This window comes from Empidonax traillii, unplaced genomic scaffold (genome assembly GCF_003031625.1).
Source record: "Empidonax traillii isolate 1590-97213 ecotype Southwest subspecies unplaced genomic scaffold, ASM303162v1 scaffold86:size2944007, whole genome shotgun sequence".
In the NCBI taxonomy this organism is placed as follows: domain Eukaryota; kingdom Metazoa; phylum Chordata; class Aves; order Passeriformes; family Tyrannidae; genus Empidonax; species Empidonax traillii.
In genome coordinates this window covers 1,339,754-1,354,548 of record NW_020955279.1, presented here as the reverse complement: position 1 = coordinate 1,354,548, position 14,795 = coordinate 1,339,754, and the positions used below count along the sequence as shown (strand labels likewise).

The 14,795-nt window shown below is 41.7% G+C and overlaps 1 protein-coding gene across 1 annotated transcript; it reads left to right on the top strand.

Annotated features, from left to right (window-relative positions):
• Positions 1-11,003: 11,003 nt before the first annotated feature.
• On the top strand, positions 11,004-13,101 carry MC3R (melanocortin 3 receptor). The gene has a single exon (XM_027881300.1). The coding sequence runs from the start codon at positions 11,418-11,420 to the stop codon at positions 12,393-12,395; it is 978 nt and encodes a 325-aa protein (XP_027737101.1). The 5' UTR covers positions 11,004-11,417; the 3' UTR covers positions 12,396-13,101.
• The last annotated feature ends 1,694 nt before the right edge of the window (positions 13,102-14,795 follow it).

Below are 14,795 nucleotides of genomic sequence, written 5' to 3'. Positions count from 1 at the left end.
GACGAGTAATTTCAAATTAAAATTTCTGACAAGTCAGTCTGTGAAACTAAATTCAGGTCGAGGGTGACATCTAGTGATGCACAGCACACAATCCTCTCACAAATTCTGCCCGGTTTTGCAGTATTCTCACCCATTAATCTTTCCCAAGGTACACAGCTCCACCCAATTCAGCTTGTTCTATGTCTCCACAAATTTTTTCTTAAACTGGAAGCAGAAATAATACATTTCAATACAAAAAATGAACAGATTATGTTCAGTTATTCCTGATGAAATCAGATTCCTGTCCAAAACCTGGTCCAGCCTTTCCTGGCAGGGTTAAGAGGGAGAATTTCACCTCAATTCTTAGTTTCATCTTATTTTTATTATTTAGTTTATAGCTGTGATTATGAAATAAAGCCCAAGGGAGAAAAGAGGGAACTGGGAGTCACGAGGTGGCTTGGACAGGACAGTGGCAGCATGTCCAACCCAGCAGGACACTCCAACACCCAGGAAAAGGAGGCACTGGAGCTGTGCAAGGGAAGCCCACGAGAGTCATGCTGGCTGGACATGTGGCAAACTTAAATTTTCCATATATTTCACCTGAAATACCACAAAAGAAATATTTCCTCATAAAATGTGGGTTTCAAAATTTTTCAGGCCATATGTGTTGAATTTTTGAACCCATTCAACATGGCCACTTTGGTGAATAGTGGAAGAATCCAGAAAAGTTAAAAATAAAGTAGGAACCAGGAAGTTGAGATAATATATCTACTCATTAAAATTAAAAAGTTGGTACATGATGCCTAGCTGATGGACCTGTCATTTTTTGGTTTCTTTTATAAAAGCAAATACTCTTTTCTCATTCTTCACTTCTTTTGTACAGTACAGCTGCAAAGCACAGTGGCAGCTTGATACATAAATAAAGGAAATCAGTAATTAGCAGTGAGCTATTAGTTGTTCTTCTGTGAATTGGTGATGCACAAACTACTTAGCTGCTGAATTTTGAACCACAAAATGTTTCCAGCAGTTTTCTGCCGTTGATAGTGGTTCATTGTCACCATCAAGGAGAGAAAAGGAACAACCCACATGTTTCTAAAAATAACGGTTCTTCATCAACCTGAGCAATTTTCTTTGAACTTCCCACTGTGTGCAACAAACAGTAATAAAAGAAATCATAGAATCATAGAATAGCCTGGGCTGGGAGAAATCTTAAAGACCATCTTGTTCCAACCCCCTGCTGTGGGCAGGGACACCTTCCACCAGATCAGGTTGCTCCAACTCCCACCCAACCTGGCAGCACAGAGGTAAAATCACTTGCCTGAAAGGGGTGAGCCAACCCTGACAAGGAAAACTTTGTAAAATTAAGATGAAGTAACAAACCCAAGCAGTGAAAAGTTCCTCTCAGGTTTAGTTAAAGCTCAGTGGGCTTTAGGCAGCACAGATCCCTCCACTTCCCCTACAGTCTGTGCCTTTGAGTCAAGAAAGCCTTGCTCAAGCTGGTGACACTACACCAATTCTTATTTTCACTCATTTTTTCAACTGCTTGAAACATATTTCATGCAAAAGTCTCGTCTTCTGAATATCTCTGGTGGTCTCCCCCCATTAATATTGGTGTTGCACTCAGTGACACACAAGAAAGTTAAGGAAGTGAAAACCACACTATTCCAGGGTAAAAAAGTGACAACTCTGTATCTACTCCTCTGTGACACAAGATGGCACCAGACACTACCTGAATTTCAGGCTATTAAAAAGTGCACCATCCAAGAAGTATAAAATTGAAGAGCCGTACATGAGGGTTTAAATGAGATGAGAGAGAATATGGCAAACGCTTCAGTGACTGTGCCCAGGGTGTCCACCAGCTCTTGGAAATGGCTGGAGCTCAGCAGGGGCAAGCAGTGAGTGCTGAAAGGTTTGAAATAGCAAGAAACTGGCTGTGAAATCAAAGAGAGAGCCAAAGCAACCCTGAACGTTCTGAGGGTAAGTTGGATCACTCTTGTGAAAGCTGTGAAGCACAGCTGCAGCATCCTTTAATGAGGCCCAGGGAGGGTCAGAAGAACCAGGTTCCTCTGCACTCCAGGGTGGTCTTTTCATCCTGGAAAGAGCTCTGTGACCAAAGGATGCCTCTTCTCCCACAACCTCCATTTGAAACTTTGAACCTTTCATCAGTCAAAACAGGTATTTTGGTTTTGACAAAAACTAATATTAAAAAAAGATGACAGATTAGGACTGCCTCTTCACCTTCCCCCCATTTCATTCTGGCCATGGAATCCCAGGCTGGGACAGCTCCAGTACAGTCCCCTCCTCTGTTTTCAATCTTGGGCAGCAAGTGCCAGGATAAGAATAATGCAAAAGGCTTCCCCACACCAGCTCTGTGTCTCAGGTAAGGGATGTTGCTGGCTGAAGCTACACTTGCTGTGCCCAGGCTTTAGTCAGAAATGTTGCAAACAGTGAGCAAGCAGTCACCAAAATCCTCCCCCTTTATGCACTCAGTGGTGTAATTCAAAGCTCAATCAAAGCAGTGAGTCACCAAAACTTGAACAAACGTGTTTGCAAGGCCATCGTTTCTTAAGTGGGGGCTATGACACATCACGACACTGAGAACACAGCCCAGCTCCCTAGATGCTGGTTTTAAAAATGATTGACAAAATTAGTGTTCAAATGAGGAAATTCACGGAAATAAAACTTGCCTTTGAGCAGCCCCTTTTGGCACAGTCTCTGGAATAGCATCCCCAAGAGGAGAGGCCTGAGGGAACAGCCTGGACTGCAGAAACAACAAAACACTGAAATGGGCTACATCAAGCCCTGGTGATTTTTCCTTCAGGAGTTATTCATCATTATCCCCTATTTTACAATGCAGGGAGCACTCAGCTGTACTCTCTTCTGTATTATCAGCCATAGCTGCTCTTAAGAAACCTGAGCCACCAATGTTTGCCCGTGGCAGGTTGTTACTAAGAGCTTTTTGAAATTCCAGGCCCCGTGTCAGTAAGTTAGCCATTAGCAGGCTATTTGCTAAGCAATGGAGAGAGCAGAGGGACATCTGCAGGGCCTGGCTGTGTTCAGTTATCACTTCCCACTCCATGGGGAAACTGAAGGAAGAGATTGCAAGAAAAATACCTGCCCGGCTATAGAGGAGACAACGTGATGCTCAGACTCCCAGACAATGAGCTTCCTGCTCTGCTTTCCATGGAGTGAGAGGGAAAGAACTATATTTGGGGGGGAAAGAGTATCTTGTAATTGAAATACAGGAATAAGGCACTGAATCTCAGATTTCCACTGTGAAATGGTAAAAGCAGTATTTTATGCCCTGACATTTAATTAGCCGGTGAAGGAACAATAACCCACCAGGCAGGGGGTAAATTTACAGCAGTGACAGATCTCCAGACAGCCTGTTAGCAGAGAGTCTCTCCAAACCTTCCACACCAGCTGGCACGGCTTGGAGGAGGAACAGCAGCATTGGCTCACATAAAGGAAACCCTTAGTAATATTATCCCTATATATTGTATTTAGACACACTTATTATGTATATGTATATATATAAATTAATTAGTAACAACCAGTCCAGAAAACAAAGGCACAGGTTCAGAAAAACAGGATTCAGGGGAAGCCAGGAGGGGTTTGAAGGTTCCCTCTGCAAAAGTTAGTGAAGCAGTGACACAAAATGCTTCTATGAATGAGAGAGGTCCTGAGGTCAGGCTTGTTTGGTTTAAGGTTCTGGCACCTGGTCTAGAAGAGCAAGGCAACAAAACATTTTGGGAAGTTTCTAAGCGGTCACAGAAGTGGCCTTGGTGAATTCAGCTGCAATTTTCTTATTTCTGCTGTCAGAAGATGTTCAAGATGAGTGACAGGTGTAACGTTTTCATCACAACACCTTTTCTTGTCAAGACAGTATTCAATGCAAACAAAACCCTAAATATCCACTTGTTCCCTTTTGTTAAATAGGAAAATATGCTAGTCAGAAACACCTAATTAGAGATTACGCCTAAATACGAAGATATGTGAATAGGCTTGTGTACTTGAACTGAAAAAAGGAAAAAAATAAGAAGGAAGCAGATATGTTGTGAATAACGAGTCATCCCTTCTGTTTTCAGTAATAAATGGATACGTTACATGAAACATATTTCCTTTCCAAACCTATTTTGTTATCCAAATCAAGAAGATTTTGTTTCTGACAGAAAATATTCCCTGTTAACACTCTGTAATTTGACATTACTCAAAACAACGGGCTCATATTTCAAATTTCAGAGTCGAGAAAACCTCTGAAACCTCTCTAACCCTGAAGAGCATTAAAGTCCCATTTTACTGTTGAAGGGCAATATTTTGCAAGGCAGCAGCATGACTGTGTATGTATGGTTTGTTTAAGAGGGTTTTTTGCTATTGCCAGTTATCCACAAACCATAACAAGTAAAGATTGCCTTGCTCTGTTCTGGAAGTTATTTGCAAAAAAAAAAAAAAAAAAAAAAAAAAAAAAAAAAAAAAAAAAAAAAAAAAAAAAAAAAAAAAAAAAAAAAAAAAAAAAAAAAAAAAAAAAAAAAAGCAGATAAAAGCAGTGGAGGTTATTTTTTTTTTTAGCTGTACAACAGTATTTTCCAAACACAAAAGGAGTAGATAAGAAAAATCTTTGAACAAAAATAGAAAGGCAGAAGTTAGACCTAACTGATAATTAAAGGATAAATTTTGACAACTTCTATCACTGTTTTGGAAAAAGCAGCTGGGAGAGCTCTTCTGTAGCCAGAAAGAGAAAAATCACCTGTTCCACATCTTTTCCCACCTATTTCAGGAAAATCCCATACACTGAAACATGGCTGAAAACCATTAAGGTTGGAATCATTAGTGCTGGAAAACTACTCCAAGGTTATTGAGTCCAAATCCCCACCTTGTCACTCAGCCCAGAGCACTGAGTGCCACGTCCAGTCCTTCCTTGGACACCTCCAGGGATGGGAACTCCACCACTGCCCTGGGCAGCCCCTTCCAACACCTGAACACCCTTTCCATGCAGAAATTCCTCCTGATGTCCAACCTGAACGTCCCCTGGGGCAGCTTGAGGCCGTTTCCTCTCATCCTGTCCTTTGTTCCCCGGCAGCAGAGCCCGATCCCCCCTGGCTCTCCCCTCTTGTCAGGGAACTGGGGAGAGAGAGAAGGTCCCCCCAAGCCTCTTTTTCTCCAGGCTGAGCCCCTCCAGCTCCCTCAGCCTGTCCTCATATGATTTACTCTCTGGACCCATTGCCCTTCTCTGATCTGGGAGTGTGACTGGCATTGCAAACAACCCATCTCTGCTCACATGAGTGGTAGCATCAGGGAGAAAAAAGCTTCATCAATTTTCTGTTTGTGGGATTTTTTTTCTATCCCTCTCATAGGACTATTTTGTCTGGGAGAAAGCAACACTGGGCTGCAAGTACAGCAACAAATTGAGACACTCTAAGCATCAGCAGAACAATTTGTCCCAATATCCATCCACCCACAGCATCTGACAGCTCAGGAAAATCATCTTGAAAGCCTGCCAGTCTCCAGAGTCTTTCAGTTCTCTGTAGTGCCAGGAGGGAGGTCAGTCAGCAGCATCAGGCTTTAAAAGGCCAAATGCACTCTCTGCTCAGCCCCAGCACCACAGGGCAATGAGATTTGTAAAGACAAGGGCTTCCAAGGAGATGAGGAAGATATTCCATGGAGTTTTGGCATTGATGAAGCTGAGTAGCAGAAAGCAGCTGGTTCAATCATGTCTGCTTGTCTTTCACTCAGTAAATGAGAGAACAAAACTGATACTGAGTATTATTAGTCTGAAGCACTTCAAATCCCTTGAATATGACAAAGCACCTGCAGGTGCTGGTAAGTGTTTTGCAATCAGGTCTGCTTTGTCTCCTTTTACCCAGGGATCAGAAGCAAAATTGTACATAATGCCCAAAAGTTGAGTCTGTTTAAAATAACCTGTTAACTGGCTGAAATTATAGAAATACTCATCTGAAAGGTCCCTTATTTCAGTCATCATCACAGGTCCCTTCTCCTCACTCATCACCAAGTTTGCCAGGCTGCCTCCTCACTGGTGCTTTTTCCTCCAGCCAGGGTTGAAGGAACATTCGGTGGGTAACATCTTAAATGATGCAAACTCCTAGTGTTTGGCTTCAGCTGATTGTATCAGGTGAGGATCTACTCTTCCTATTTGAAAATCTCTTCCAGCAATCTGGTACACACATATGTAATTTCCACTGGCCTCAGCTGATGTCAGATCTTGTCTTAGATCATAAAATAATGTCGTTAGCTATGTGAGATGTCTGGACCACAATTTCTTGGAAGAACAACATCGAAACCGTTTCAATATTGCAACTGATAGCTGATATTGCAAATGATTCTGCACTCTGTGACTCTGTTACTATAAGACAATGAAGGAAAGCACAGCATTTTTTTTTAGTAGACAGCACTTAATCACCTCAGTGTTTACATCAGTTTCATCACAAGCCAGGTTCTTGTGAGGCTCCTACTTCCAGGTTTTTTTGAGTTTTAGAATCTCCAAAACATCCCAAACTGCATTTCTGCTATTAAGTATAACTAGTGATACCTCCATGTTTTCAGTGAAAAATAGTAAACAGGGTTTTTTCTAGAACTAAGTCAATACTCAAGCAGTTCATGATTTAAAAGTCATTTGGTGAAGAAGATCTGAAATATCATTTATTGCATTGGTCAAGTGTTCTATTATCAAAAACTAAAACTCTACTAAGGCAGCTCTTCAGGACCAAATAACTCTGCAGGTCAGCAGAGAGCTAAGCAACCATCCTGGAGTGCCCAGATGATGAATTCAAGCACATGTTTACAGATATTCCAAATCAAAGCCTGGAATGTAATGGGCACTCGTGAAATGTGCACAGAATTCAAAACTAGAACACTTTGCTTTGCTGAGATTAAATATTCAATCTGTTAGGTCCTTTTTTTATACAGAATAAAACAGCAGAGGTCTTTAAGAGTTTTTCACTCACTATTTTGGCTATTTAGAACTACAGGAGAGTATTAACTATCTGCTGCGTGGGAGCAACCACATGGGAGCAACCATCTTCTAATTTCATTCAAAATTTCCAATTTTATCTGCCACAAACTCTTGTGGAAAAAGAGTGAAAATAAAGGAAAGTGGTATACATTTACCAGCCATTATCAGCTTAATCTCATGTCAAGCGTTAAACAAGATTTTTCATTCAACAACCTCACAAGGGAATTTCCTGAGGAAACTCCATTATCCACATGTAGCAGTTTCACTTTACGTTTCCCTGAAGATTAAACAGTTTCACTAATGAAGGAACAACTAAGTAATAACAGCACTAAAAAAAAAAAAAAAAAAAAAACACTTTACAATATTGACTGTTTTGTAAAACATGACAGAAAGTTTTACTCAGGAAAATTGGTCATTTCTGCTGATAGCTGAAAAAGCTAAATCTTTGTCTTCATCAGAGCCAATATTATATCAATGTGCTGACATCCTCTTATCTACAGCTTTTTTTTTCCTTTGGGAGTTATTTTAGGAAAGAACATGAACAAAAACATCCTCAACAAGAGACATGTCAATAATTTCCACATTTAACCCATTTCATCTATGTGGGCTTGGGGTGGGCTGTCCTGACATTTTTTTAAGGGCTCTCATGATTCTTCTAAAGATCCATCTGTTCAATATGAAGCACACATAATTTTCAGTACCAGATTCTTGGACTAGATAATAAATTTAAGTTTGGAGGCCTCAGATAGCAAATACCAGCCCTGGCCTTGGCAGATAAGCAAATATGATGGCAAGGGTGTATTAGAGGATGCTGGTAAAGAAATGGTTTGCTAGTTCAGAGAGCACTGAAAGTACAGGGCAAACCCCTGACAAATCCAGGCTTGTGCTGATGATACATGAAAAGATAAACTGTCTCATCTTTTCAGGTAAAAAAAGGGAATGGAAATTAGATTTTGCACTTCTCTGGCAAGAGCTCCAATCAGTAGCCCAGAATACATAACAGCAAAGATCCATTTTGCTCTGAACTCACTCTAAAAGGAAAAGCCCACTAAATATTGTCAAATGCCCATGGCAAGGGGTGCAATGAGATGAGCTTTGAGGTCCCTTCCAACCCAAACCACTATATGTTTCTAAGAAAATGCTGGTGCTGCTTGTGTTGAAATGCCTCCACCATTAGTGAGAAATTTTCACAATGAAATTCATTGTTCATTTTCACAATCCGGCCTTCAAGATGCTAAAAAATTTCATTTTCATGGGGTTTTAAATTACTATTTATAGAAGCACAGAAGGGTACAATTGGACCCTCCAAGTTAAAGAATTGGTAGCAACTACAGGGAGAGCGACCAAGGACTTCTGTCATCCAGCACACCATGGGATTAAAAGGCTATGTTGGTATTTTCAACAGTGAGTTTATATTCTGAGTGCAGGGAATAAACAAGAGCACAGTTGAAATAGGACAATGCTCTTGGCATCAAATAAATGTACTCTCAGAATACTTGGAGAGAAGGCTGAGGGCAGGAACATTAGTCATGGACTGCTGAGCCTAAGACAAGAGGTTAGAAGGGTATTTTAGTCACTGATTTAAAATAGAAGATGGCACTTCATGTACATTAACAGAGTTGCAAGGAAACATTCTGAAGTACCATAAGTTTACTGACTCACCACGATCCAGCAAAGCCCAGAGACCCAAAACTTTGACTGGTCCCACCCAACCTGCAGGAGTTCCATCCTGGATCTGCACTGACAACAGCCCTGACCACATCCCAGGCTGCAGATTTTCCGTTTGAGGCCTTGGGAAAAGAGGTTGATGGGGCTACGTACAAGGCAAAACTGGGGGAGTACACACAGACATCTCACACCCCTAACTCTGCAATCTTCTAGGGAGGACCTAAACCAAGTTACCATTTCCTTTAATATGCCCTGGATTGCCCTGTTACAGCTCTGCTCCCCTACCCAAGACAAGTGGACTTCACTATCTGGGAGATCGAGGACGTGAATGTGTACCATCATTTTAGCGCATTTTAGTGATTTGCCACCCCTCAGGTGCAGTGTAGCAATACCCAGGACACAGATCCAATGCCACACTGTGCTGGGTGTGAGAGTAAACCACCTGTTTGGCACTGCAATAGTCACAGTCACTACCTGTATCTCTGGCAATGAGGCAGGAGCTGACAGCTGAGGGGCAGCAAATGGTCATATAGATTGCAAAATATATTGTGGCATTTCAGATCACGCAAGTTTTCCAATGCTGAGCAGAGAAATCTCCTTATACCTTTTGAAAATAAGGGCTTACATGTTGCTGTCTTTTGTGCAAAAGCAACTTTTTCCCATTTTTGCAAAATTCTCACCCAGAGTCAGTTTGAGCTTGCTATCAGATACATGAGGCTCTAGCCCACTATTTTTAGCATTTAATGGCAAAGCTGATAGTGCCATTAATCCACTTTGGTATATAACATTCAATTTCCTCTTCAAATTGCATCTCAGAGCAAATGGAAGCTTGATTCCTGCTGTCAGATATATTCAGAAATTTATGATGCAACACATTTAATGACTTCCTACTCTCAGGTGAAGCTGGGAAAATCTGGAGTAGTCTTTTGAAACAGCGTGGCATCGAGGGATGGAGCCTTCTGGAGTGGACATTTACAGGACTAACACAGTATGTTGCTGAGACTGTCCAGATAGGGAGCACAGGACTGGAATGTAAATGGCAAAGCACTCCTGTAAATTGGTGTGTGTGTGGGTGCCTCAAACCTAAGTGCTCCTCCATCAGCAGGTAGTCCAGAGCCAAGCCCAGAAGGATGTTATCTCTGCAGGGAAAGTTCTCCTGCACGGATGGGAGCCTTTGGATCCTGTCCTTGCCCCGGGAGGACACAGCCTCCACCTGCCACTTCAAAAGGGAGCACACGAGGACAGAGCCGGCAGGGAGGGACACCTGCCCAGCCGTGCAAAGATGGGCTCCTGCTCAGCTGCAAAACAACATTTCCAAGGGAAGTGATAGTTATTATGTCTAAAAATCACTATCTTGAGCGTACTCCATCAGCCCAAAAAAAGCTGGAAACGAGGCACTGAGGCTCAAAACAGAGATAGCTGCTCAAGGCTTAAATCCAGGCACTTGGACAGATGGAATATCTTTTCCCTACCATGGGATTAGTAGCGTGGGGGAGACAGTTTGCTGCTATATTTTTTTTAAGATTTCTGCTTTAAAATACACAACTGTGAATTTAGGGAGAGACCAATTAAGATCTTTAAAACATTAACTGTACAACTTGATGAGCAAGTTCCCTGCTATTTATTCAACTTAAAATTACTGCACTGAATGTTGTCCTTGTAAAACTATCATATGGAGGTTGAATTTGAGATTTGTTGCTTCTTGCTATTGAATTATGGGTGCATTATAATAATTCTGTGGACTCAAAAGGAAACTGGAAAAGTTGTGAAGTATTCAAATATCAGCAGGTGCCATCAAAAAATCAAACTAAGAAAATTCACCAGAGAGATATAGAATGAATAAAGTGCAAGGAAAATCTATTTTATACTTAACGATAAATGAAAATCTCCCTGGTCCATCACAGGTTTAAATCAGTACAACCCCAGTTAAGACCAGTCACAGTGGGATCCTGTGAGCAAAAGAAGTGACTGGGGAGAAAGATCCTTTTTGAAAGATCCCTTTTGAAAGAAAGGAAAGGCACGTGGAAATTTGTTTCATTTCTCCAGCAGAGATGTGTCTTCCAGTGCAGGTGCCCAAAGGTGTGTGGACAGTCCATCCCTCCCCTGGGCAGGAGCCGGGTGCCCAGAACAGGCATAAAGTTTTGCTGGATGAAAATCTCATCTTTCAGAGGAATTGTCAAGCCAATCGCTCCTGTTCAGTATCTGCAGAGGGCGCCAGACAGTTTCAGATGTGCTGGGGATGCTGCACCAGGTGCTTGTGGCTGTCAGTCACAAAGGTGCTCGCTCTGGAATGGCCAATGCTCTGCACGGAGGACGAAGTAGGAGTTGTTTTTTTCTTTCATGCACGTATAAATCCCTTAGTTCTCTTTTCCTTTCTTGCCACTGAAATAGCAACAGATACTTCGCTGAGCTGCAAAATGCTGGCAACAAACCTGCCCCATCAGACGGGAAAACTCCCTACCTTTAATCACCGGGAGAGCTAAAACCAGCAATGTGCTGCTGCCGATTTTTCCCTGCGGAGAAAACTGTTTGATGACTGCAAGGCTTGAAGCTCACTTACTTGCAAAGGAAAAAGCAGTGTGTGACTGACATAAAACTCACTGTAAATGCATAATTTTTTTATGTTTCCACTTGCAAAAGCGACCAAAGAAAGTCCTGTTTGATTCCACCCTCTATGCACAGCAGCAGCTGGAAGGACTTGTTTTCCTTTTTCTTTTTTTTTTTTCTCCCCTTTTTTCTCTTTTTAACCTGTGCTCTATCAGGTCCATAATCAGTTGTGAATTCAACTCCTTTGCTGACAATGAATACCACACACTCTGCATTTTCATTTCAACCTGTGCTGCTTAATGTCACCGAAGACTTCAACGACTCAACTCTGAACAACAGAAGTGGCGATGGATTTTGTGAGCAGGTCTTCATAAAAGCCGAAGTCTTCTTGACTTTAGGGATCATCAGCCTCCTGGAAAACATCCTTGTCATTCTTGCAGTGCTGAAGAATGGAAACCTACATTCACCCATGTATTTCTTCCTTTGTAGCTTGGCTGTGGCAGATATGTTGGTGAGCATGTCAAACTCCCTGGAGACTGTCATGATTGCCATCCTGAGCAACGGCTACTTGATCATTGATGACCACTTCATCCAGCACATGGACAATGTTTTTGACTCAATGATTTGTATTTCTTTGGTAGCCTCAATTTGCAACCTGTTGGTTATAGCCATTGACAGGTACATAACTATTTTCTATGCTCTCCGTTACCACAGCATCATGACTGTGAAAAAAGCTTTAACCTTGATTGTGGTCATTTGGATTGCTTGTATCATCTGTGGCATCATATTCATTGCCTACTCAGAGAGCAAAACTGTCATTGTGTGTCTCATCACCATGTTCTTTACCATGCTCTTCCTCATGGCCTCCCTCTATGTCCACATGTTCCTGTTCGCCCGCCTGCACGTGAAGCGAATCGCAGCCCTGCCCGTGGAAGGGGTGCCCTACCAGAGGACCTGCATGAAGGGAGCTGTCACCATTACCATATTGCTGGGTGTCTTCATTGTCTGCTGGGCACCTTTCTTCCTCCACCTCATCCTCATCATTTCTTGCCCGATGAATCCATACTGCATCTGCTACACCTCACACTTCAACACGTACCTGGTGTTGATAATGTGCAACTCGGTGATTGACCCACTCATTTATGCTTTCCGGAGTCTGGAGATGAGAAAGACTTTCAAAGAAATAGTGTGTTGCTGTTATGGCATGAGTGTGGGACAGTGCGTGCTGTAAACATCCGGCTTTGGGTGGAAAATGCACACAATAGGTGTATGCATATATATGTATGTATTGTCAAGATACACAGCAGCTCACTTTTAATGCAGTGCCTGAATGAAGGGTGCAGGAAAGAAAAATGCCTTCTACATGATGCCTTGTTTCATACTTTTCAGAATGAGAAACAGTTTCAACTGAATTATAGGAAGTTTTTTAAGTAGTTATAACAGAAGGAAATCCAGAGTGGCTTAAAAGCAGCTTAAGAAATTTAGTGGGAAAAACAAACCCCGAAAGGGAATACTACCTTCTAGAGAACTGAAATAATATTCTCTCTACCATTCATTTGTGCCTGTTGCTTTATCTTTGTGCCACCACCAAGTCAGTGGTTTCTAAAAGATTCCATTAGTCACCTCTGTGGAAAGGTATTAAAAAGCCCAACAGGCAACAATATTGTTCCACACCTACTCCCGTGCCTACACCTTTCAATGAAAGAACAGACTGATATTTATGCTGTTTGCTATAAAGCAACCCAAGTACAATTTTGAAAGGGGGAAAGTAAATGTTTCTCTTGCACTGTAATCAGTCAAGTGAAAAGGAATCACAGTATCAGTGACAGTGTGATTTAAACAGTTGCCTGATAAGACTGACTAATATGAAGGCTTTTATGTTCTTTATTGTAATATAGGAGTATTATATCCTTGAATATTTAATTAGTTTTTTAAGCTGTGACATAAAAAGTCACAGAAATCTCCACAGAACCCTGACTAATGAGACCCACAGATCTGACCATCAGGAATAGCTAAAACGCAAAATAATTTGAATCTAGCTTTGTGTAAAAGCTGTGTGCAGTCATTAGAAATATCCTCCTGGCTAAGTTCAGTACATGAAGAAATAAGATGTTTATAGAAAATAGAACTTCCATACATTGAGAAATTAATGTCCTGGGTCAGTCTCTTCTTACTTAAGCTTTCCCCTGAACTCAAGGGGTGGATGCTTGAGGGTGGACACTCCTGCACTGGGAATAAAGAAGCAACATGCTGTTTGCAATCATTTCCAAACCTGTGTGCAAGTCAGTGGCATGTAAAGCACTCACCTTCAGCTGCAGTAATTCAGTCTGTGCCTCTGCTTTTTGTAGGAATAAACCATGTCTGTGGCCTTCAAACAGCACATTGTAACTAAGCAAAGGCTGAAGCAGTTTGTGTGCAATAGGTAGAGGCACTAGTGCCAGGCTAAGAAAACTCTGAGTCATCCTAAAGTCTATTTAGCAACTTTCTGGTACCGTGCTTTTAGGAGAGGCAGTATTCCAAACCCCTCAGGGTTGTCCATTGCTTTTAAACACCTAAAAGATCTCATATGATTTAAGACTACCTTTTTTATTCCCCCCACCTATTTCATTTGAGTGGAGTTGCTCAGTTATTGTTACTAGAGTTATTTCTGGGGCTCTCTCTGTCAGGTCAGAAACAGTTCATCCAGCCCAGAGCTTTCCCAGCTATTCTGCCTCCAGTTCTGTACTCACACACTGTTCTTAGTATCACCCAGGCTGATGGTGTTTCCCTGCCACTGGCTCCAGATCCAGCTCTGGCTGCTGTGGGGACTCACATTTCACACTTTGCAAATATTGGCCCTGTGTTCGATTTTCAGCATCCTGCAACCTACATAGGGGGCAACCCAACATCCCAATCCTATGGCCAAAGGGCCAAGAGCCATCTTTCCCTGTGCTTTTGCCACACTCTTCCCATCAGCACTAACCAACCTCATGTTCCCTATTTCCCTACCCTCTGATTACACCCTAAATTCCCTGAGTTCTTATTTCCTCCTACAGTCACATCCCCCAGATATCCCCCCTCCCAAAGCTCCCACTGTTCCAACAATTACCTAATCTCATCACTCTAAATTTTAAAAAGGTTAAACTAAAAAAAAAAAAAAACAAAAACAAACAAACAAAAACTCCCCAAACAAAACAAAAAAAAAACCAAACAAAAAACCAACAACAACAACAAAAAAAACCCCTCACACCAATGTCACTGTGGAGCAGAACAGGCACAAATGAAAATTCTCTCCAATTTGAGGTAACAATTAGAGAAAATTCCAACAACCGGCAAAGAATGCTTTCAGCCTTACCTATGTCTCACACAGTTCAGCAGTACCAGGGTCTGTTTTGTTAGCTCAGCCTGTACACTTTGCAACACTTGATGTGGCACATTAAGATGAAATCATCACAGAAATCCACACAACTGGCCTTTCATGGTGTGGAAAGACTCTACTTGTTGTAAAAAAATCTCTACCTGTTGTCATTGTTCTGTATCTTTATACTCTGAAGCATGGTTTGCCATGATATTCTGCTCAGGTTATTGTGTATTTAGCTTTTATTGCACCTGATGTCCTACTTATTCCTCTTTTAAAAGCGATTTAAACAAG